Source organism: Fistularia commersonii, chromosome 33, assembly GCF_037954325.1.
Source record: "Fistularia commersonii isolate RoL2024-O1a breed Wild chromosome 33, RoL_Fcom_v1.0, whole genome shotgun sequence".
In the NCBI taxonomy this organism is placed as follows: Eukaryota; Metazoa; Chordata; class Actinopteri; order Syngnathiformes; family Fistulariidae; genus Fistularia; species Fistularia commersonii.
In genome coordinates, this window is record NC_141316.1 from 4,704,589 (window position 1) to 4,729,390 (window position 24,802).

The 24,802-nt window shown below is 39.4% G+C and overlaps 1 protein-coding gene across 2 annotated transcripts in view; it reads right to left on the reverse strand.

The window, feature by feature from the left end:
- The window catches only part of pemt (phosphatidylethanolamine N-methyltransferase), a 63,193-nt gene that overhangs the window by 28,586 nt on the left and 9,805 nt on the right, over nt 1-24,802 (reverse strand). For both annotated transcript variants that reach the window (XM_086140504.1, XM_086140503.1), the window contains exon 3: nt 6,459-6,574. In XM_086140504.1, the coding sequence (XP_085996630.1) occupies nt 6,459-6,574 (116 nt within the window). The remainder of the gene's footprint in view (nt 1-6,458; nt 6,575-24,802) is intronic.

Below are 24,802 nucleotides of genomic sequence, written 5' to 3' on the forward strand. Positions count from 1 at the left end.
TCATTTTTTTTGAAAATCTTTTTCCTTTTCAATTCTTTTGAAGCCTTTTACAGTCAGCACCCATTTAAAGTCACTTGGCTACAGTGTTAGAAAAGTTTAACCTATATAGTTACAGAAAAAGTCCACAACACACATTTAAACAAACACACAATCTTCTGGGGTACACAAAGTCCTACTGTGTGTGTGTATATGGGTGCACAGCACACCTGTGAGGCGACGTCTAAATAAAACAGCACTTCCAACAGATGAAAATTGCTCCCAAATCAAAACTTGTTTTGGGGTTAATAATTGAAATCTGGGTTACAGGGTCTGTGGTGTGAGTCTTATGGCGTTTTCCCTTTGTGAACCGAAACAGGAATTGTAATGCGATGCGGTGTGTTTTTCCATCAGACACAAAAAGGGACTGCTGGGGTGGCCATTAAGTGAAGGCGTAGCGGCAAGACGTACTGCTGCGATTTAGATTGGAAAAGAGATGGGAAAGGGGTCTGGAGTGAAAAGGGACGAGTGCTGGGGCTGAATGGACACGGGGACTGACCAGTAAATGTACATGGACAGCCAGCAATGATTCAGTATGCATAACTTCCTCAGCAAATACAGCATATACTGGATTTCTACAATGTGATTTTTTTCTCACTTTGTTACCAAAATATTAATTGGCATATTATTTTTCCATTTGACCTGTAAACTCTTTATATGATGAATAAATTCAATGGCATTATGTGAAGTAAATGACTGGAAGAATCACTTTTTGGTGTACGATTTCACTTAGGATACACATCAGGCAACCATCCAGGTTTAAGGAATAGATATTACAGGCAACGAAATGGTTTAAGGAATAGATATTACAGGAATAATATGACTTTCCATTTCGATTTGTTTGTATTCAGTGGGAACTGAAGAGCAGCAAAGAATTATTTTCCGATGTTTCAATAACCGTTTAAAGAAGAGCTGTGACTGGTGGTCACACAGAAGAAAAAATCCTACATTAAGGAAACCTTGCCAGAAAAAAAAGAGCAGAAAGAAGTGATGCAAACAGGATGAAAGAATTCCATGATTGTCTAGTGACTTGGAATTAGTTGCTTTATGATCACTATACACGCTTTACCCCGCTGTCTCTATCACATCTGCTTTCTATCTCCCTTTGTCCTTCACTCTGGCTTTCTCTCTTTCTACCCAAACTGGTGGAAATAGAAAGTTGCTCATATTGATTTTGGATCTGTTCAAGGTTTCAGGCGATTAAATTGTGTATTTTCCTCGCCAGATTCACCAAATGCTTGCTCATAGGCAATGTTGGGATTCTGTAAATCATTTTGAATAGAGTGTAGCAGACCTTCTCTATGAGGAAAGTGTCATCGGATAACTGTGTTTGGATTTGGTGTATATACCTTTTTATGATAGGAGTAGAGCTCAGAAATAAAGCAGAATGATAGGGTGAGGAGATATGAAGCTCACTGAGTGGTGTTCAGCAAAGGAATCAGTGAGTCTGTTTAATATTCTTCTTTTCTGTTCATTTTTTCCCTTCAGGAGTCACCACAGTGAATCAACCTCCTCCATCTACCCCTATTCTCCATATCCTCCTCTCGAAAACCAATTAATTTCAATTTCACTACATCCATAAATCTTCTCTTTGGTCTTCCTCTAGACCTCCTGCCTCTTAGCTCAAATCCCAGCATCCTCCTTCCAATATATTCACTATCCCTCCTCTGTACATGAGCGAACCACCTCAGTCTGGCTTCTCTGACCTTTTCTCCAAAACGTCAAACATGTGCTGCCCCTCTAATAGACTCATCCCTGATCCTTTCCATTCTTGTCACTCCCTTGAGAACATTTACATCTTCACGTCTGCTACCTCAAGCTTCCTGTATTTCCTTTCAATGCCACTGTCACCAAACCACACAGCATTGATGGTCTCACAACTGTCTTGCACGCCTTTCTTTTCATTCTGGCTGATATTGTTCTATCATATGGTACCTTGACACATTTCTACACCCATTCCAAACTGATTGAACCTGTTCTTTACCTTTTTTCCACACTCTTCACTGCTCTGGACTGTTGACCCTAACAACTCCTCTCTTGGCACCCTGTCATATGCTTTTTCGAGGTCTACAAAAACACAGTGCAGCTCCCTCTGACCTCTGTACTTCTCTATTGGTATTCTCGAGGCAAATACTGCATCTGTAGTACTCTTTCTAGGCATGAAGCCATACGGCTGTTCACAAATGCTGACTTCTGCTCTGAGTCTAGTTTCCACAGCTCTTTCCCATGACTTCATTACATGGGTTATCAATTTTATCCCTCTATAGTTGCACATACCCCTTATTCTTAAAAATAGAATAAAAAAAAAAAAATTGTCTCCATTCTTCAGGCATCTTCTCACTCTCTAAGATTCTGTTGAATAATCGAGTCAGAAACTCCACCGCTGCCTTTCCGAGGCTCTTCCACACCTCCACAGGTATATCATCAGGACCCCACTGCCTTTCCACTTCTCATCCTCCTCAATGCCTTTCTGCTTCCTCACTTCCTCACTTCATTTTTACAAATCTCTGCTACTTTGTGGTCTGCAATAGTCACCTCTTCTACCCTTGCCTCTCTTTCATTTTCCACATTTCAAATATTCAAAGTCCATACTCTCAGGCCCCGACTCTTGCCTTTCCTCTTCTCTCTCTGTTTCCGAACACGCCTTCCGCCTCTCCTTCTTTGACTTACAGTAGCCCAGTTTCCATTGGTTCCCTGTAGGTCATCAGTACCAATGGCGGTCGTTGTTAACCCAGGCCTCGACCGATCCGGTATGATCTGGTTATTATGGCTGATTCGCATGTTTGGTTTTGGCAAAAGTTTAACGCCGGATGCCCGACATGACGGGACCCTCTGCATTTATCCGGGCTTGGGACCGGCTCAGGGAGACACTGCCCCGTGGCCCCACAGGGCTGGCTCTGGGAAACACCGGCCAATCCTGCCATGAGGCCAACTAAACCTGCCGCCCTGAGGCCAACTAAACCTCATTTTACCCAACTAAACCTAATTTGAGGTCAAGTTGGGAAAAGGAATGTAATTTATTAATAATTACGGCTACATCTTCTCTTAGTCAGGAGTGGGAGTACTGGTGTAATATCAATCAAATTATTAGTTATGAATAGGGAAGAACAGAATAATCAGGATTACATAATAATTGGCTGGATTTGCTATTTTTACTGCCATGAACACAAGATACTGTTCATTGACACCGCTGGTGTCAGTGAGGCAGGCTCTAATAGAGGTTGTTACATTACCATTTCAGTTTGAATGTGTCTGACTAATGATTGACTGATTACTGTGGCAAAAAATTGGGGCTTAAATGCAACAAATTCAACATATGACGCACATAAACGTCTCACGATTGCTTTAAATGTTTAGATCCCAATCCTTAAATCTGATCAAAATATCATCAAATGGCAAAAATGCAAATGAATCACACTGAATTATCAATCAATCCATTCATCATCTACCACTTATCCTGCACTGAGGGTTGCAGGAGATGCTGCGGCCAAACCCATCTGTCTACAGACGAGAGGCAGGTTACATTCTGAACTGGTTGCCGGGTCAATTGCAGGGCCACATACGGGACTGTCTCAGAAAATTAGAATATTATGATAAAGTTCTTTATCTTCTGTAATGCAATTAAAAAAACAAAAAATACTTTTTATGATATTCTAATAGTTTGAGATAGGATTTTTGAGTTTTCTTAATATGTAAGCCATAATCAGCAATATTAAGATAATAAAAGGCTTGCAATATTTCAGTTGATTTCTAATGAATCCAGAATGTATGACATTTTTGTTTGTGTAATTGCATTACAGAAGATCAAGAACTTTATCAAAACATTCTAATTTTCTGAGACAGTCCTGTACACAGACAAGCAATCATTCACTCAATGTTTCCCAATTTTCTTCAAATTAACCTGCTAAATATTTTTTGACTGCCAGAGGAAATTGGAGAACCCAGAGGAAACCCATCAGTCACGGGGAGAACATGCAAACCCCACTGAAAGGTCCCATATTCAGACTTGAACCACGACACACATAAAAATATCTTTAAGATATTTAAGCAAAATTTAAGCAAGCCCGGTTGCCATGGTAAACTTTCTCCTTGAGGACGATGACGTGCCAAACACCATACGCTCACAGAAGGCTGTCGGTGAAAGACAGTCAGTGTTAAGTGATCAAGCTAGAAAGTAAAAATTGTGACAGTTACTTGGTCAGTTTGGTGATTTACTGTTTACACGGATTAGTCTGGCAACATTTCTAAAGGAATCCACAAAGTAGTCACAAACTGCTGTGTTCATTTTGGTCAATCATGCAAATATATTTCCCAGATCACCGTTAAAAATCACGGGAAGCAAACATAAACAAAGGCCCATTCAGAGTGAAAGCTATTTCAGCTGCGTCAGAATGACATCAATGAGAAGCGGTCGTTCACGGCTCAGTGAACGTAAGAACCCAGCTCGCAGACTGACAGCTGACCGACGTTTTGGTTTCACTCAGCCTCTTTCTTAACATTCCTGAAGCTTCTGTTTCATGTTTTACGCAGTGGAAGTTTTTTCCCTTTTGGATTCTTGCCATCAAACTTTGACATTAACAAGTACTCCAAATGAGAAGGAAAAAAAGGACGAGTCGGAACACATAGAATGAAATGATGCTTATAACAAAGTGTTAACACAATGTCTTTGCAAAGGCTTTGTACACGTCCCACCTCCACGTTTCATGCTTGGCCTTCTGCTTTATTTGTACTTGTTTCCTCCAGCATTCAGCCTTTCTTCTGCACATTTCGTCAGTAATATAATTCTCCATAAGATGATGGAAAACATGCAGTGACAAATCAGTTCTTATGCTCACCTACGTCTGAAACAAATCACGTTTTCTAGTAAAATGGGAGGCACGTGGCCGCCTTTGATGAGGATTTAAAGAGAAAATATAACCAATATAAAAATGGAGACGTGAGCAAGGGGTCCACTGGCATGAAGACCCAAATTAAGACTTTAGAATAAACGGAATAAATTAACTGAGATAAACAAACTCTGACTTGCTTGTTTGATGGATACATGGCACTTGGTTATTGTATTATGATTCACAACATTACACAAAATATTATTACACAAAAAAGGAGTAAAGATAATAGAACAGCAAAGTGTCAAGGGTCCATCTCTACATTATTCAAAGGGAAAATACAACCTACAGCGCTATCACAGCCCCAAGTGATATAGAGTCCTGCTAATATCAGAATGCAATGCATTGTGAAAAGAAATGTATCTTATATGAAAGTCATTGGACGATATGTAAATAATGTGAAACCACAACACTAACTGTGAGGAAAATATTCATCCGTCCATGTTTAATGTCAGAGTCTTCACATAAAGTCTCTCCTTTTGTCCTGCAAGTCTGGCAATTTTTTAGGAAGATTCAAATTTAAAGCTGATAAAAAGTTGGTCAGTCTGCCTCCCACAGTATTTGTTTCCCAAGAAGCAATACTGAGACAGCGTGGCCTGTCCTGCATGATGAAGGAGTAGAGCTGCCAGAAGCAGTTTTATGAAGGAACGAAGGAGGGGCCCTGACCTTGTTTGAACAACTGAACAAAAAATCTTTACACACTGTTGCCTAGCAACAGATATCATGGACATCCTTTGAGAGAAGAGAAATAAAATAGTGCCGGTGGAGACTGTTTATGTGTGATTTTGATGGGGCCTCTTTGTCAGAATTGTGATGAGGTGGGAGGAGTGGAAGGCTGTATTATCATTGGGCACTTCAACACTTGAGGATGGTGGGCGGAGGGTGGCACCGGCGCCAGCAGGGGTAGGAATGGGGAGGGAAGGAGTGGAGGTGGAAGTAAAGACACAGACTGTACATCAGTCTTTGAATGCACTCAGCTGAGTGCCATATTTTGGAGACACACATGAAGTTGAAAAATACAAATGACAGCTGGTCTGCATTTAAACTTGTGAACCGAATTTAAAAAATGAAAACATGTGCCGCAACGGCTGAGGCTTATTCAGAAGATTAGTTTAACCGGAGGGCCTGTGATGCCACTTAATTCCCGAGTTTAGAGTAATATGCAATAATATATTTAGCCATGATGTAAGCTGTAATTTGATCTGTTAAACTGCATCTCTTGCAAATGAGTCAAGACGGTGGCATTTATACTTGTGTGTAGCCATGGCAATGGTTACACTGTCGCGGTGCTCCTTAGCAGGTGGTCTTAAGTGATGCTGTATTGACGTTCTTCAAGCACACTCAACCATGGTGGTTTTTGACAGAAAAATTAATAAATGGATATCTAAAAAAACGAACGCTGTTCACTGAACGTGCCAAACAAACCTGTAATTGATGATTTATTAGTGAGTTATTTGATGCCACAGTTTTCGGCCAAGTCTGTCATTAAGTAGTCTGAAATGTGAAGGGATAACAATGAAAAGGTTACTTCATTACCTGTGACTGCGATACACGTTGAGCAGAATGATGATGAAGCCGAGGAAATAACAAGCAACGTGGGGGCTCCCAAAGATCCGAGAGAGTTTCCGTGTACTGTGTTCCCATCTCGCCACCTGAAATTCAACAGAGCAAAATGAAAAATTGCCTCTTGATACTGTGTTACTACTCCACACTGGCTAATATGGAGTAATCACGGAGATCAATTTAAAAGACTATGGCAGAAAACAACAATAATAATAATAATAATAGTGATAATAATGATGATAAGAAGAAGAATAGTTTTTTGACAACGGAAAAATTACAAATCTAAACATAAAATTATAAATTTATATCATGCAGAAAAAAGTAAAGCTCTGCATTCAGTAACAGAGTTAGAAAAATTATTAAAAGAAAACTACTGGACATAAATACTAACAGCCTGACACCTCAGTGGCAGGTTGGTTGTTTAACAGCTTCTGAGAGTGGCACTGAATGATTTTTTCTGGGCTTCACTTAGATATTTATCAATCAATTTCATGAAACATAATGGAAAACATTTTTTTTTTCAATAGAAATCAAATTTGTAAAGGTATATCTGGATCGTTTCTAAAGTGTGTTTGGTGTCTGTTTGAGAGATCAATAAATTAGTTCAAACAATATAAGCAAACGCACAAACACATAGGCGACGAAGACTAAAAATGAAAACATATTTGCAATTTGAGCTTTGAGTTTTCAGTTCCTGCCATACAAAACCTGTGAGCTCCTCCAATACATAATTCAAACCTCTTCCAGTATTTTCAAAAGGAAACGGTAAAATATAGCAGACATAATAATTATAATACACTCTACACACATCAATTAGGCTTAATCTTATGTGAGATTATGTACTATTTGCAGAAATTTCTTTAGATTTTGGTTGGGTGAAGAACATGTAAAGTGTTGAATCGGTGTATCTATATGGTGAACTTCTATTTCTGCAGCAACACTGGAAGAAATAATTGCTGATAAGCTGACAAACTTGCACTGTAAATTGAGGAAATGCGTAGATAACAGAGGAATGGACACAAATGTTTCCACGGTAACACATTTCCTACCTTTGGTAGAGAAAACATACAAAGCAATGATTTTTGAAATTCCAAATGGACTGGATACCCATTTAGTAAATTTTTCAAAAATGATCTTGTTCTCCCAGATCCTGCAGCACCAGATTACACCCAGATGTTCAGCAAATAACACTTTAGAGCTTCTAATTCAAATAATTAAATTTCAAAAATGTATTTCATGTACACCACAAAACAATGATGTAGAGGAGAAACAAGGTGTGTGTTGCCAATATATAAGCAGATATCAGAGTTCGGTTGCCAGAGCAAGTGCTGAGGTTCATTACATTACATTACATTACATTTGGCAGACGCTTTTATCCAAAGCGACTTACAATAGAGGACATAGGGACTGCAAATACACTTGCAAATACACGATGCACAGGAAATATACAGAACAGTAAGCTTGGGTTAGTGAGGATTGGTTTTTTTTTTTTGACAAAGACATACACAAACGTATACACGCACACTGCATAGTTCAGTCTCTCCTTTTTCTTGCATTCAATAATGCCATACAAACCTTTTTAAGAAAATGAGTTAGTCGAGGTTTTAAACATGCAATTACCATACTTAAGTTCATATGATGGATGGATATTGATAGATTATGTTTCAGTCATCTTGCATTTGTCAACTCCAGTGCTCTTTAACTGATAGTCAATTTCAATGACATGGGTTCTGATAAATATTTTGTGCATAATACAGAAGACAAGTTGCCACATTGACAAAATTAAAACTATTTTTAGAATACTAAGTTTGGGTCAAGATGAACTTACATGACACAGAGACTTACTCTGCATTCCAGCACTAATCACTGACCCTTACCAGCACTACATGCAGAGTATATCATATTTCAAGGTTGTGCTGCTGCTGTACAAGGCCACACTTGAAAAGGTAAGGTGAAAACATTTCTTAGACATGACAACAATCTTTTTCTTCTTCCTTCCATGTTAAGCATCCATTGTGTGACACAAGGTTGGATTGAATTGGATTGAATCCGAAGTTGAGAGAATAGATGTAACCATAAAAATGATGTATGAAAATGTTGGTTTATCAGTTTTACATCTAGAGAAGTTGTGTGTGTGTGTGTTTGTGTGTGTGTGTGTGTGTGTGTGTGTATGTAATGTAGAATTTTGGTAGAACAGAAGGTAATCCATCTCGAGAGATAATGATAGCGACAGTCGATTCTGATGGGATAAACATGTCTTCGCTAAAATCATATTTTACTTGATAATACGTAGTCTCTCTAAATGTGTCATCTGATGTGAGTTACACTTACCAATCAGTCTGTTGAAATTTAATCAGAAGAACATGCTATTTAATTATCAACACAACCAGGTATTGCTATTAGTTGTCAGGAGTTGCTATGAAACAGTGTGACTGTGTTACTTCCTGACTCATTCCCTCATGCTGTGCAAAGATAGAACGATTTTGAATTGTGAGCCTTTCATGTTATCGGGTCTACTTTTATTCGCAAAACCCAATGAGTGATTTTCAAATAATGTTATCAGATTTGACTGTAGCCTCAGCGAACGCCTACTGGCAATTTTATGTTTTCCTGCCGCCATTCAAGACTTTTGCTATTTAGAGTGCTTTGAAAGAAAGTGGCAGCCAGGTAACAGAAGAGCTGATAAATGTCAAAGGAGAGATTGGGTACATCACATGGTTGATCAGGGATCTTCAAAGAAAGAAAAAAGAAACAGCCGTAAATTCTTCTGTGAAAGTAAATCGGAGGATTAAATAAGGTGCACTCATGTAGAGGAGGAAGCTGAAATTGGTTTCAACATAAATTGTATTATGCAATCATTGCGCTGTCTCTGCTTCTCTAGAAATACTTCATCTGGCAACAGGTTTTGCTCCATCAGGACCTCAAAGCAAGTCCATCTCCCCACCCAACCCCCCAACACATAGTGAGCTGGCCTGTTGATATGCAGTTTCTTGAGTGCTTAAACTTAAACAATTATGGCAATCCAAAACTGTCAAGTACAATATCATTTTTTTTTTAATTTTCCCGACCAAAATCGTATTGGAACAGCAAAAACAACGACAACAAAAACAGTTTCAGCAACTACAATTATATAATAATGATAATAACAATCATTATTATTGCTCTCATTATTATTATTATTATTATTATTATCATTACTATTATATTATGTGTGAATGGTCATCAGTATTGTGTCATATATTGGATTTGATATTGTTAATACATGGCCAACCAGCCTAAAAATGGTGTTGGAGAACCAGAGTGAAGAATCAATTAAATGACGTTGATCCACATTCATCTAATCATACACATGGACTGGAAACCACATTTCTCATCACGCAACATAATATATAGAAAAGAACATATTTTTTTGACTGATAATGGATGATGTCCATGCATTATTATGAGTAGTGTCTTAGGTGTAATTTAGTCAAACAGTGATATGCTTTGAAGATCTAAAACACAGTGAACAAAGTGGTTTTTCTTCAGGCTAAGATCAACTCGTCCTATTTCAACAGACAATGTAACACGCATTTGCTGGTGGAAAACTTGAAAACTGTGCTGGTCGGCCCTATTCTGAAGCAGCACTGGGACTTCATGGTCTAACGTGATCTGGCAGTGTGATATAAAAAAAACTCTGCTGCAAGATAAAGTACCCTAAAAATACTCAGGTGTTCTGCAGGCGGACTACTGATGCGGTTATCAAATCATCAATCAAGCCGGAGGCAGGAGGAGACGAGGGCGAAGGGAGAGGCGCTTGCTTGTCAGAACCAGCAGCTCTTCAAGACAAATTCAATCAAGGCTTAGGTAACAGGCTCCTCCAGTGTCCTCATCAGCTCACTTTAACCAGAGATGCAGGTACTTGAATTGGTTTGAAGTCGGGACATTAAGGAAGACATTCGAGCAGGTGAAATGTCCGTCCCTAAGCAGTGTCTAAGCAGCAAAAATTATATCTGATAGGGCGGACTGACTCATCTCCTTATTTATGGTACTGTGATGTGGGGAAGTCCCACACACTGACAAAATTAAATAAATAGAAATAAAAAAAAAAAGGGTGCCGCGCCAGCATCTTGGTGTTGGTGAGCCATTTTTTGCACGGAGAAAGTCTGCAGTTATAAGTGGGACAATCAGCTGACGGCACATTCAGATGTATTCATGAACAACTGCGTTTTCGCAGGGAACAACATGAACACCGGCACAAATGCACGCCCACGCACCACAGAGGATTCGTGCATTAATGCGTGGATGTGCGCTGTCCAAGAGCAGTGAGGGGAACAAGAACATGTATCACATGCACACTCGAGGCTCCCTGATTAAATCCTCCTCATTACAGACACAACAGCGCTGATTTATCATTGATTGAATATTTAAATATCTGGGGTTTTGTGGACATTCTGTGAACTGCGTTTGTGCTGGGAGCATCTGCTTTTGCAAGACAACAGAGCCAGCACTTAAATGATTCATGTCTGGTGACAAGATAGCTGGGACAGCGATTCAGTGGTCTGTAAGTCAACCTTTTTTATCAACCATGGAATATTAATTGTCAAGTGAGTTCCATGAAAATATGTCAGCAACTGACCATTTCATCCCAGATAAGGATATGGATTTTTGTGAGAATCGGATGTTCTTGGACTTCATGATCCAGTAATGACTGGATATACTGTATATCTCTTGGCGAATTGCACCTAAAACATTCCCGTATGCATCAGCAAAGTGCCATGTCTTTAGCAAATGAGCATGTAATTGCACTTTAACACGCTGCACTGAGTCACAACAAATCCAATCTGCTGACCAATCAGCACGTTGGTGAAACGTCACCGCTGCGAGTCAATCTCTATGCTGATGTTTACAAAAAGTTTACCAGGGCAAAGAAAGGCATGCTGGCGGGGCAGCAAACAGTCAAGTATAACCATAAATTATGGACTTAAAATTATTGCAGATCATTTCAATATCTGTTTTGAGTTAAATATCCGTAACATGTAAATCTCTCCCCTGACCCAAGACTGGTAGCATACTGGAGATAGTCCAGGGACGCAGTACGCTGGTGACAAATCCTCGGTACACGTGCGTGAAATCCGGCATGACATGTTGATGCTCCCTCCCTTGAATACCGTGCAAAGATATCACAAGTTGTGACGTCTTTTAAAGTCAGCTACGAACCAGTGGAACTTCAGAGAACAGAGTTGTGTGTCAAAAGCAGAGCGCACCCGTTTCAAACACTTTATTCCACTCCTTTTCCCAAGCGTCAGACAATCAATGGCCACTTTAAGGCTTGACGCAAGAGTAGAGGTTTCTTCTTAAATTCTCTATTCAAGGGCTGAAACGTTCTCTGGCTACGAAACTGACTGAGATTACATGTAACTTTAATTTTTTGTGTGAAATCCTTTATTTCTTTATATCCTGATATTAATGCAATGATTGTAAAAAGACGTCCTATCGTTTTGCACACATAGCTTTGCTCCAATAAACACATTTTGAAGGAAAAACTTGATTCAATAGCATCTGGATTTATGTGAATTTCTAAGTTAATTCTTTCTTAAGTGTTTCTTTCTTGGGAACATTTTCATCTTCTTGTCATTTCCTCCATTTTAACATCGGACCACAGCACTGCTATCTATGAATGGGGATCAGTCCCTTTCTCAGCCACTGATGCTTGTCCCACCGGTAGTGTGGTTTGAGCTGTGGGCATTGCACGAATATAAGGCAAAAGCCATCTATCACTTTCTAACTAGTTCCAAAATATCAATATATGAAATGCACCACTCTTACTGTACTAAAACTTGCAAATATTGGTTTATCTATGTTATAATCTGCTTTCAGTCAAAGGCCTGGTGATGGTTCATCTACTCACTTGTGAGTAGGAGGCCTTTCATTGCAATGTCAGCCTAAGAGAACATTACTTTTACACAGGAATAATGCTGATACCATATGGTAAAATAAGTGTCATCTTACATGAGCTTTGATTAAATCAAGAACCAGATAGAAGCTGCAGAAATGTCGCTGCACTATGAGGAAAAATTGTCATCTGAATGATACCCTGTCGGAAAGACACAAAAGTCAGTCTGTGACATGGTTTCCGAAGCTGCCCACATGTGTGAGTCACATAAATGTGAACAGAAACCTAATCTTACACAAGTACAGTTGAGGTCACGGCACCCTTGCAATCAGCTTTAATTGAGCCCCTTGAATGAAAACATTAAAATGACAGACTGAATATATGGCTCATTAATAGAGTTACGACTACGTCCTGATATCACTTGGCTGTCTGAAACAAACAGGCTGTCAAGGTAAAGACTGCATTTCATCGGATCTACCCCTAAATCTGTAATCTTTATAATCGCAGTCATCTAAGGTTGAGCTGCTTGGAATGATTTCACCAAGTTACAACAGTAAGCCTTTCTATAGATATGATCTGTGCACACTCCCTCCTCCTCGACAGTGTAGTAGAAATACCCACAGATAATGGAAGTCTCCTTTTGTCAAACTGTAGTTCAATAAACAACCACTTCCCCGTAGCTAAAAAATGTAGCATAGCACACAGCTGCAAAATACAAACTCAAGAATAAAATGTACACAATAGTAAATAAATAATAAATGCTGAAAATTCTTTAGATGCAACATTGATTATGTTTACTTAGTCCAATTCTTTTGTTATTTTGGATAAAATAACAAGTAGTGATTAACAGTGGAAATGAACTTTGTTAGAATGTTACCATATTTCTGGAAAAAAAAAACAAATTAAAAAAGAAATGATGAATTCAGTTGTTGTGATTTGTGTGTAGTGGTGAGACTCAAAATGCATTAAAATAATAGACAGAATTGCAATACCATTTAAAAGGGGATAGTTTTTTATGTTGGGATGCTGTGCAATTTATAAAATCTTCCTAATACTTTCAAAAGATATACACGACCAGTATACAGTATCATTACGACATGACTTAAGTGGTGTGAGGAGCAAAAATAAAATTTGTAATAGCTTTTTTAAGTGCATTTCCTGTATAATGGTGAAATCTAGTCAGCATTGTTTTTTGTTTTTCCCCTCTTTGAACAATTAATGGACGACAATGAAAAATCAGGCAGAATCATGTAAAGCAACTGGAAAGATATTTCAATATTTATACATTCTGACATGTACAGAATGGACAAAGAGAGATAAGTCCAGCAATCCAACATGAATTGAAAAAAACAATCAAAAAGTGCCTTGAAAGCAGATTAAAAATACTTCAATTTGAACACGGCGCTCGAAACAGGGTAGCAGCAGACGTGGAAAGCATGAGTTGATGAGGACTTTGTTCCCGGAGATGTAGGTCACTGGGCATCGCAGACCTGATGACTGAGGAGCTTCATATGCAGGAAGAAGCTCAGGTAACGTTTAATATGCTGTTTGCTCTATCGGCTCCATCGCCACATACAGGCAGGTAGAGGAGCACCAGGGTTGACATCTGTTTGTTCAAATGAAGCTGACCTCTGTGTATGAGGGCAGAGTAGGAGGGGAGATTGTGTTTGTGCAGCTTCTGGCAAAAACTGGTGGAAAAAAAGAGAAAACCAACCATCAGGCTCATCTAACTAAAGATGTTATTGGAGGGGAAAGCGGACAACAACACATTGTTTGAGAGCAAACGAAAACGGAATTCTCTCCTGTCACGATCACGGTTGGAAAAGTTTGGAATATGTCAGAAAGAATGGGAAATCAAACAAATAAATCAAGACAAAGGAAAAAATACTCTATATACTAATACTAATGAATCAATTAGAAAATGTATTTCTCAAGTGTCACTTGTGCTACATTACTGTGATATACATGAGTTTGATGAAATAATATTCATCTTCAGACAAAAGCTACAGTTACTATCAGTTCATTTCTTTTAACAGATGCTCAGTAAAATAGATGTTTTTCACTTCACTTGACCAAATATGAGGCAGTCAATCCTGATATTCACACTCAATAATAGTCTTCTGGAATACAACTCCCTTTGGTTAGACTGACAAATATGTCTAAAATAAACTTCACATATATTCAAAGTCATAGACAGGCGGTTGTTGTTGTTTGCATGCTATTTGAAAATATGATGAGATGTAACAAATTATAAAAAAATATTGCACAAAAATGCAGGTCCAATATAAATTGCCAAATGTATCATTTACTTGCAACTGTTTTATTGATGTGGGTTAGGAAGGTTTCAGTGACGTGCGGTGAGGTTCATGGCTGGTGAAGCACTGACGTCATCAGTCAGATTTACAAACATATGAACCCTACAGAGTAGCTTATTCACCATTTTACTGGCAGCAGTAACGGGTTTTGTTTAAAATATCATATCAGCATTCTTTACATATACAAACTGTAGCATAGAAAACAAAGCACATTTAAATAAAATGTAATTATCTCTTACCTTTACTTATAAATGAAGTCCATGTGCTGTTCCTTCTGAAGAAAGGCATCAATAACTTGCTTGTAGAAGTTTTCCTTATCTTTCTTCAGTTTTAAAAGTGTCTGTCTCAATAGAAATCACTGCCAGTGAAGACAGTCGTCCTTGATCAGTCCTGTTCTGACTGAATGTTTTGAGTCTTTTCAGTGCTGAGAATGAGCGCTCCACTGATGCTGTCATAGCCGGAACGGCGACCACCAGCTGCAGCAACTTTGTCACATCAGGAACAATTTGAATGAGATCCTGCTGGGCCAAAAGGTTGAGAAGCTGCCAAGGAGGTTTACATTCATCCCTCACTGTTTTTTTGGGCTATACAGCCCGATGAGATCGGAAAAAATAATAGCTGGATGGCTGCACTTGACTTGCTAACTGTTTACTGTAGCTTGCTATTGATTATTATATTATTCTGTGGCCGAGTAGAAAGAAGGATCCCTGGGATCACCAGTGCCCCCGACCATGAGGCACCGTCACTGCGTGCTTCACTAAATGTCTCTTAGCAGTTGTTTTATGATTACAAAAGTTGTTGATGAAAACATTATATACATCAGCTAAACTATGGAAACTTAGTTCATATATTTAAAGTGTCTTTTTAATAGTGACATACACAGAGACAGTAATACAGTTTGCATACGGTAAATGTAAAATTTTTTTCAGAGATTTTTAAAAAAAAAAAAAAAAAACTAAAAATGGTGAAGTAAAGTGGAAAATAGCTTTATAGTACAAATCACTGAATAAATATAACCATTTAATTTATTTTTTGATTAAACATTTTTTTCTTTCCATGATGACAGGTGATTCCCGGCCTCCCCTGTCTCTACTGACAACACATCACTGGAAGGTTTCCAGGATACTTGAAAAGCCCACATCATCCACGGTCACTAGACTCAGTGACTATTCTTGCGCAGTGTGAGCAGGGAATTGTGGTGGTTGTGTTGGGGAGTTTTGGTTGGGCCTGCTCGGCTGATGCTTTCTCCTTCCTGAGTCACTTGTTTTCTGAAGCATGGTGGAGTTCATCATTACATACTGTGGCATCTTCATGGACAGAACATCTCCAAATCGTCATGTTTTTAGCCATGCCTTCCCAAAACTTGACACCAATGTTGCTCTTTGTCCTTGTCCTAGGATGTTTTTGCAAGAGTTCATGATGGTCAAGGAGACTGTGTCCCAGTCTGTTTCATTTGGATATCATTTGGGCAAGCCTCCACTACGAGGATGCTGTAGCTGTTGTCGGTTGATGGGGTTATAAAGCTGGTCTGTTTTGAGTTTTGGCTGCTTTTGCCTTCTCTTTATCCACCTTTTTTGCACTAAGCAGAGAGACATGATGGAGCGAAAGGGGAGGTAGTCAGTCAAGCAGTCCCTGGCACTGGTTATTTATCTTGTGGTCAGCAAATCACAGTTGTCTTAAGAGTAGATGATTCCATAGTCAATGAGGTGCTAGGTTTTTGAACAAGGATGCATCCATAAGGTTTTGTACTTGTTCTTTAGGTAGAAAATCATGTTGGTTATGACCAGGTTGTGTTTTGAGCACTTTGACAACATTAATATTCCACTGGGGTTTGTATTCCCAAGCCCCTCTTTTCCCTCTATATGGGTGGTGGTTTTATCTAACTCTGGTACTGCTGTCCCTGATAAGGATTAGCTTGTCTATCTTGGGGCTGTTTGATAGAATTTTGTCCGGGTCATCAAAGAAGGTCTCTTTCATCTTTTCCTGTGCATGACATTTGGTACGTAAGCGCTAATGACAGTAGCCACCTCATTGTTGGCAAGCATCAAGTGTATGGTGATTAGGCATTCACTGATACCCAGAGGAAGTTCATAGAGATGGCTAATGAGGTTGTTCTTAATTGCAAAGCCCACATCATGGATTCATGGCTCGTCAGCAAGTTTATCATTCCAGAAGAAAGTATACCCTCCTTTCTTCTCCTTAAGCTGTCCTTCCTCAGCCAGTCGGGTTACAGAGAGTGCAGTGATACCAATGAAGAACCTCCTTAGCTCTCTGGAGATGATAGCAGTTGGTCTCATGGGTCATTCATGAGCATAGTTATCCATAATAGTCTGAACAGTCCAGGCTCCAATGTGTGCAAAAAGAAGGTCAGGGGCCAATGTTGATGTTTCAGACTGCATGGTGGGGATGCCTCTGGATGCCGTGGGTCGTCCAGACAGGAGGTTTTCAGACAGGCTATATTTAGGAAACCTTTTCTGACCCCCCTCCCTGACTGGGATATGCAGAATGAATTCTAAATAGGGCTACTCAGGAAGCCTGAATCCAATGGCATGAGACTACCCTCTGTTGGAGCCATCATCTGTAATCAGTTCTGGTGTGACTGTCGTCTTCCTCCACCACTTTTGCCATTGAGGTCTTTAAGCCAAACTTTGTCTGGAACCTCCCCTTTGAACATCCCTAATGGGTGACCCTACCAGAAGTTTGAGCTCCATACAACATCGCTCTCAGGATCATTGGAACACACAAGGTTCTACATGACATCATGGTGGCGACCACAGAGGAAAGCCCCCCCCACACACACACACACCTACACACACTCACACACACACAGAAAAACATGCAAAGAGTTCATTATTCACTGATGCAGTCCTGCCTGTTATTAGTCTAAATATAACTGCCATCAACGTTGTGCACTGAGACAGTCTTAATGCTTCCTTGAACAGTTCTGGTGCAATTTATTGAAATCCACTTTGCTCAGAAGTCCACTTACCGCCATGTGTATTACATGGTTATCAACCATGCTTTTACACATGCTTCCCCCACTCCGCCCCTGTAGTGTGCCCCATTCTCTCCTTTTCCCTGGATTCTCAGTTTTAACAGAAGTGGCATCAAACCGGAGGCTGCAGTGACATAACATTGTACTTTCTCCACTGTTTACTTTTGCCTAGGATTGTCCTTCTATTTTTCGTTTCTTTATAGCCCTGCCTTCCATTTCCTTTCTAATTTCTCCCACCACTTAAATGAAACGAAACACCTTTCCCCTTCCAACATCCATCTGCCTGGGTTTACAAAAAGTCTGTCCTTCTGGCAGCCTGGAGGCTAATGAGTCATCCACCTTGTTGTCTTCTTGCCCGAAGCCAAACCAGAAGTCCTCAAATTGCAGATAGAGACGGAGGGTGAGAGGGCGGTGGGAGATACAGAGTCTGTGAGAGAGGTAGTGTAAAAACGATGTGAGAGCGCCAAAAATGAGAATCCTACGTCAAACAGCCTCTTATTTGCATTTTTTGCGTGAGCTGAAAAGTCAGATTTTAAATCTGCTGATTCATCACATATCACACTTTCATGAGGTGCTACTGAGGTAATCCCTTTACCTCAGAAGTGAAAATGCCAGAAAAAAAGTAAAGATATAGATATTTGGATAAGATGTATCAAAAGGGATCTTGAGAAATTATTCGCATTTTTAGAAGCACGTGAAGTTTCATTTGACTGCAAATCCTATATATTACCGCATATCCTATGTATATCTCAATGGTCAGCAGTATTTATTTGGCAACCGTCATCAAAGTGTGAATGGTTGTCAGTCTCAATATGTGACCCTGTGATCAGCTGTTGATCAGTCCAGCGAGCGCTACGCCTCTCAACAAATGACAGCTGGGATAGGCTTCTGCCCCCCCGCCATCCCTGACTGCAGGATAAGCTGTACAGATAATAATTGATTGATAAAGTGTACACACCCCTCAGGTTTACGCCATTACTAGACAACATGAATGTATTCTATGTGTGAAACATATGATAAGCAATGTTTGGAAAGGTTTTTTCAAAACATTTTGCTGAAAATTGTCAGGCTGTTATCTATGTACTCAGAAGTGCTGAATGATACCAGTGGTACCTGAAAGATACACATATAATCCTTCCACTTACTACTAACTGTTGTTTTCCTCATACAATTCTTATTCTTCTCTGTTTTTGGTTTCTCCCTAAAAATGTGTCAAGAAGCACATTTCATGATCTGAACTGCCTTTGAGCATTCAAACATTTTGATAATTCAGGGGCTGGTAAACAATTTAACAGTTTATATTGAATCATACTGAAATATTAGTGCCATTATCAGATATGTGAGTGTACTGTAATCTGTAATATCATACAGACTTCAGAAAGTGTTCGGTTTTGTGGCTCCTCTACATTTAAGTCCAAATAACAACTAATCCCTTAAAATTATGATCCAATTGGAATTTATAATCTTCATAAGTGCCGAAAACTCTTCCCTGCATCTGTGGTCACATTACAACCTGAAAAGAGTGGGCATTTTTTTCATGTACATTTTGATAAAAACTATAAAATACTACTGTTTCATTTAGGATATAGAATATCTGGGTCCTTGATGGTTCGCTCTCCCATCTAGGTTCCCACGTGTTATTATCTAAAGCCTGGCGTCACGACCACGTGATGCCGACTGGCTTGTCAAAGACCGGAGAGATAAAACAAGAAAGAACACAATGACCGTTTTTCTTCAGTGTCTCGGTGTCAGCGTGACATCTATCTAGTGCAACCTGAGACTTTGTCTGATATCATCTGCATTGGAGGCGCTTTCAGAATGACATCCGTGTATAGTATCTGCCTGGGCTATGACCGGGGCTTCCCATTGCTCTCCCCTGGAAGGAGAAAATCAAACACTGGCCGGAGTGAGGCGTCATTTTTCATGTTTTTTTCATCTGCTCGATGTCATCTGTTGCATCGTTACCCCTCCAAGCAAGCACTGGGACACTGAGCGTGTTAGATTCCCCCTCAATATTAATACTGATCTCTAAGGGATGAAAAGATGAACATGAAATGTATTTTTTATATATAATGTATAATCTTGATACTTTGATCAATACATACTGTAGATATGTAAAAAGTATTACTTATATGCATTGTGCATATATATTTACATTTCCCCATTGTGGTACAATTAAAGGCTCATTCTAATTCATATTATGTATTCATTTATTAATTCGTTCATTCACTACATTTGCAGGTAATGTCAGTTTCATATTGCATAACCTCAGGGTGGACACTGTCATTTTGTGCTTTCCAAGTTCTTTTTTCCCCTACAGGCTGTTTAGACTGTGGCTGAATCACTTAATTGAGAAATCACTTATGTTAAAAAACATTTAAATATATGAAATACATAACAACACTGTTGCAATGTAATCCTTACATCATTTATATTGTAGTTCTGTCATCCTGAGGTTTCTAAGTGCTTAACACTAATTTACATTCACACTTTCACTCACACACCAGTGGTATGCGAGGTACTAACCAGATCATTGGGTGTAACTGGGAGTTCATTGTCTTGCCTTTGACGATTCAACATGCAGAAAGGAGGAGCCGTGAATCAAACCGCCAACCTTCCAGTTGGAGAGGCGCCTTTTCTACAGATGGAGCCACAGCCGACCCTGTAAACCACTACATAGCCTGCTTCATTTGCTGCACGGGTGCAAAAACCACTGTTGGCACTGTTTTTATATGGAGCTGAAATAAAAAAGAAAGTTTCAGAAAACTAGCCAATAAAATATCTCACTGAATGAGGGGACAGTTTGCCTTTGGCTTTGACTAAAACCAGCACAGCCAATGACTTTGGTATAACTTATGCTTTTGAGCTTTGGGGACCCATGTATTATATTACATGGAATGTAATTCCATTAAATCATGACCTTGCCAGCAGCTAGAAACACTGAACACTTCCTTTATAAGTTCACTGATTTATCACCTTTTGTAAATCATTGAATATCTCCAATATTCAAATGTGAATAAAAAGTGGCGGTACGATGGCGTCGTGCGCTTCCGCCGGGGCCGGGGGCGCTTCATTCGCTGTGCCGCCCACTCCTGCTGCATCCGCCGCCGCTGCCCCAGATGAGCTCCTGGTTGTTTCAGATGAGCTCTTGGTTGTTGAGCATTTTTCATCTCACATGAAGAACTAAAAATTTGGTTTTGTGGAATGAGAATGGAAATGCTGCTTTCCAAACAACTTCAACATTTTGGACCTTAATGTTGTTTATTCTATGGGTGGCACAGCGACGCAGTGGTTAGCGCTTCAGCCTCACAGCACTAAGGACCAGCAGTGCTTCGTCCCTCCTCCCACAGTCCAAAACCATGCAAGTGAATCGGAAAAAAACTGCACCGAATTAATGACTGAGCGAATGGTTGGTTGTTTGTCTACATGTGTGGCCCTGGGATTGACTGGCGACCAGTCCAGGGTGTACCCTGACTCACCAGATGACAGCTGGGATAGGCTCCAGCATTCCCCACTACCCTGAGTGCAGGATAAGCAAAAGAAGATGGATGGATGGATGGATGGATGGATGGATGGATGGATGGATGGATGGATGGATGGATGGATGGATCGATGGATCGATGGATCGATGGATGGATAATTCAGTGTGTTTCATTTGCATTTTTGCCATTTGATGATATTTTGATCAGATTTAAGGATTGGGATCTAAACATTTAAAGCAATCATGAGATGTTTATTTGTGTCTGTGTAAGTATGTGTTGAATTTGTTGCATTTAAGCCCCAATTCTGTGCCACAATAATCAGTAAATCATCAATCAGACACATTTGAACTGAAATGGTAATGAAACAACCTCTTTTAGAACATGCCTCACTGACACCAACGGTGTCAACGAACAGCATCTTGTGTTCGTGGCAGTAAGAATAGCAAATCCAGCCAATAATTATGTAATCCTGGTCATTCTGTTCTTCCCTATTCACAAGTGATAATTTCATTGATATTACAATGATATTCGAACTTTCAGAAGTTGGTGACTTTTTGTCGTAATTCCTGAGATTTTGACTGTAATTCAATTCTATTCTACCCAATGATTTGTTTGCCTCTCCTCTAATCTTGTCTGATGTAGTTTGCTTTAGTTTTCAGTTTGTTTGATTAGCTTTATAAATAATCAGCAAATTTATTTGGGAACCTGAATTCTACCTCCCGGATTTTGAGCCCTCTCTCTTTCACTGGTGCATATCATCCATGTTTTTTTTTTTTAAATATTTAGGGTTTTTTAGTTTGGGGAGACTTTTTAACAGGACTCTGTCCTGCTGCAGAATAGTGATATATTTCTTTCAACTACTAAAATATATATTTATTGGCCTTTCAGAGAAGTGTAAACCTCACCTAAACCCACCCATCCATTCACCCGCAAAAATGCATCGTGCAGTCAAAATAAATAAGAGCTGTTTAAATTGATGCCATCTTCATAAAGTCATGTCTCAAATGTAACATATCTGAGGAAACCACCATGCAATTTAATATTTTCGTTATAATGGGAGAATACAAAGGTCTGACTCTTGAGCATTCACATCCCACGTGATCAACAGGTCTTTTCAAGGATAATGGCAGACACTCATTCAGCAAGTACAGACTGAAATGGTAGCTTTTAAAAGAAATATTCTCTACAAACAGAATCTTGCATAACCATTTGATAGCATGATGCTCGCTGAAAAGTCACAAGAAATCACTGAGATAAGAGCGAAAAACACAACTGGTGCCAAAATAAAATGAAAATAGGGGATAAAGTTATCACAAGGTTGTCATGCAGTTGCTGATGCTGGCTGTGAGTCTCATAGAGTTTTCATCAAAAGTTTAACACTAGCGCTGGGCCAACAAAAAACAGAAAGGAAGATAGAAATGAAAAAAAAAAAGCTGACTTGGTTGTGATCACAGTTTGTGAGACAGTGCGGCAGAAAAAACTTGAAGGTCTTCAGAAAGCTGGGAATCATAACACTTTTATCACTTGGTCACTGGTAAGGAGTATTTATACACTGGGAAAAGAGGAGCTGGAAGAATAACACTTTTGTTGTTTTACTTTATTGCTCATTATGGTGACACCCGTTTTGGAATGAAGACGGGGAAGACATTTGCGAAATCTACCAATAGCCATCAATCCCTGGGTTGCTGATTGGCTAAAGTCAAAGTCATCAGTCGTTACAAAGGAGGCGATCTGGAGTGCAGCTGTAAGTCATTCCACCCGCCTGCATCCTTTCTTTACAGATTTATCGTTGCGTTGCAGTGACAGCAAAAATGGACAATATGACGTATAAATACGCAAGAGCTTTGTAACACCTGCATCTTGTTATAGCACCTGCATCTCTTAATGTTGCGACTTGTTTAGGACATTATTACAAGGGGGAGAGATAGTCTGGAAGACAAAGGCCTGATCCTTCGGTTGCTGATTCTGATGGAGCGAAATCAAATGCATCAAGTGCATCTTGGAATGCATTTCTTTCAGCATTCAATTATTAATGTTTTTACACTGCGCTACAACAAATCCTCTGCACTTTTGCACCACGGTACTTCCGGAGTATCTAAGTATAACACTGACGCCAAGACACTGAATTAGGTAGGTGTGGAAGATCTTGAGTCTAAAATTTGTCTTGGTCTTTCCCTAAATTTCTTCTGCACTTTATGGGAACAGCCACAATTTAATATGAAGCAACTTTCATGAAAATAATGATAATTCCAATTATCCTACTTAATGTGGATTTCATTTAAAATTTGATGATGAAAAAGTGTCAGTGTTCTTGTACATTCGCACATACACACATAATTTTGATTTGTTTTAACAAAGCAGATAGATGTTTTTATTTATTTATGTATTACGAATTAGAAATTTATCAGAGTAGCCGTGAGCCTAGCTGTGAATTTGTGAACCGATTCCCACCCTTCTTGGTGTCTAGTGTTTTGCTTTGTGAATTTCCCGGACTTGAAGCAGTTTGTGTGTCTGCATTCCTGTGCCACCTGATCTGTGATGGGAAAACTGACTACGTACTTATGGTAGCGCATGAAACAGCTCCAGTGGAACCACTAGAAGTGCTGCCTCTGCTTGTGGATAACTTAATGGAGCAGATCTGAAAAGGCCAGTAGGGCAAAGTTCTGTGCTGGAGAAATGAGGATAGATTGTATAGGCATCTATGGGAAAATGACTCTTGTTGACTTCTGTTTGTTTCTCCAGTAAATATTTTACTTATGGTCTCATGATCTCAATCACTGACTTCAAATGTTCTAATGCAGCAGGATGTTTAATTTGGCACTCTGGGCCTGTTTGTAGGAAAACAGATAATATTCCAAGAAAAGGGCATCCCTGCAACTGACAAGTCCCAGAATGCTGAGTCAGATGAACTGTGGTTGCTCTGTCTGCCAGTAAAAATGAAGGGTAAAAACAAACAATGGAAAAGTCAAATTGAAAAGTCCTGAGTTTAAACCCATCTACATCTTATGAACCACTAAGACACATCACTCTTACCGTAATCGTTCTGCAAGTGCTCTTTGCAATTAAAAGACTTCCAGAGCCATTGGTTAGCAATTGGTTTTTTCAGCTCCTGACGTTAACTTTCTGAACAGTTGAACAGTTCAGTTCAACATATCTGCATGCATGCTATAGAAGATCCATACATGTGAAAAGAAATTATTTGAATATAAAGCATTTACACTGTGTCTCATTGACATTCAGGAAAAGCAAATAATAACAGACACTCACACACACACCTGCACACAGTAATGGACTGAAATGACCAGACTATCAATAAGCGAGGGCCTCGTCTTAAAGAGCAAATTAAAATGAGGAAAATTATAAATGACTCATCCAGCATGCAAAAATATATCAAAAATTGATGGTGAAAAACGCAAGACATGCGGAAAGGGAAAAACAGCCGATGTCAGAGATAAACAAGATGGGAGATGGGCAAGTTATGTAAGAATTTCAGTCAAAAAACTCAGATTGAGAACATGTTACCCTCTTTTCAACCTTGGTAATTTGCTGGAGATAAACGGGGCTTGTGACGCATGTTGGTGCCCATATCTAGCCTCGGTAGGAGGGCAGACTTGTATGTATATATCTGTATATATATATATGTATATGTA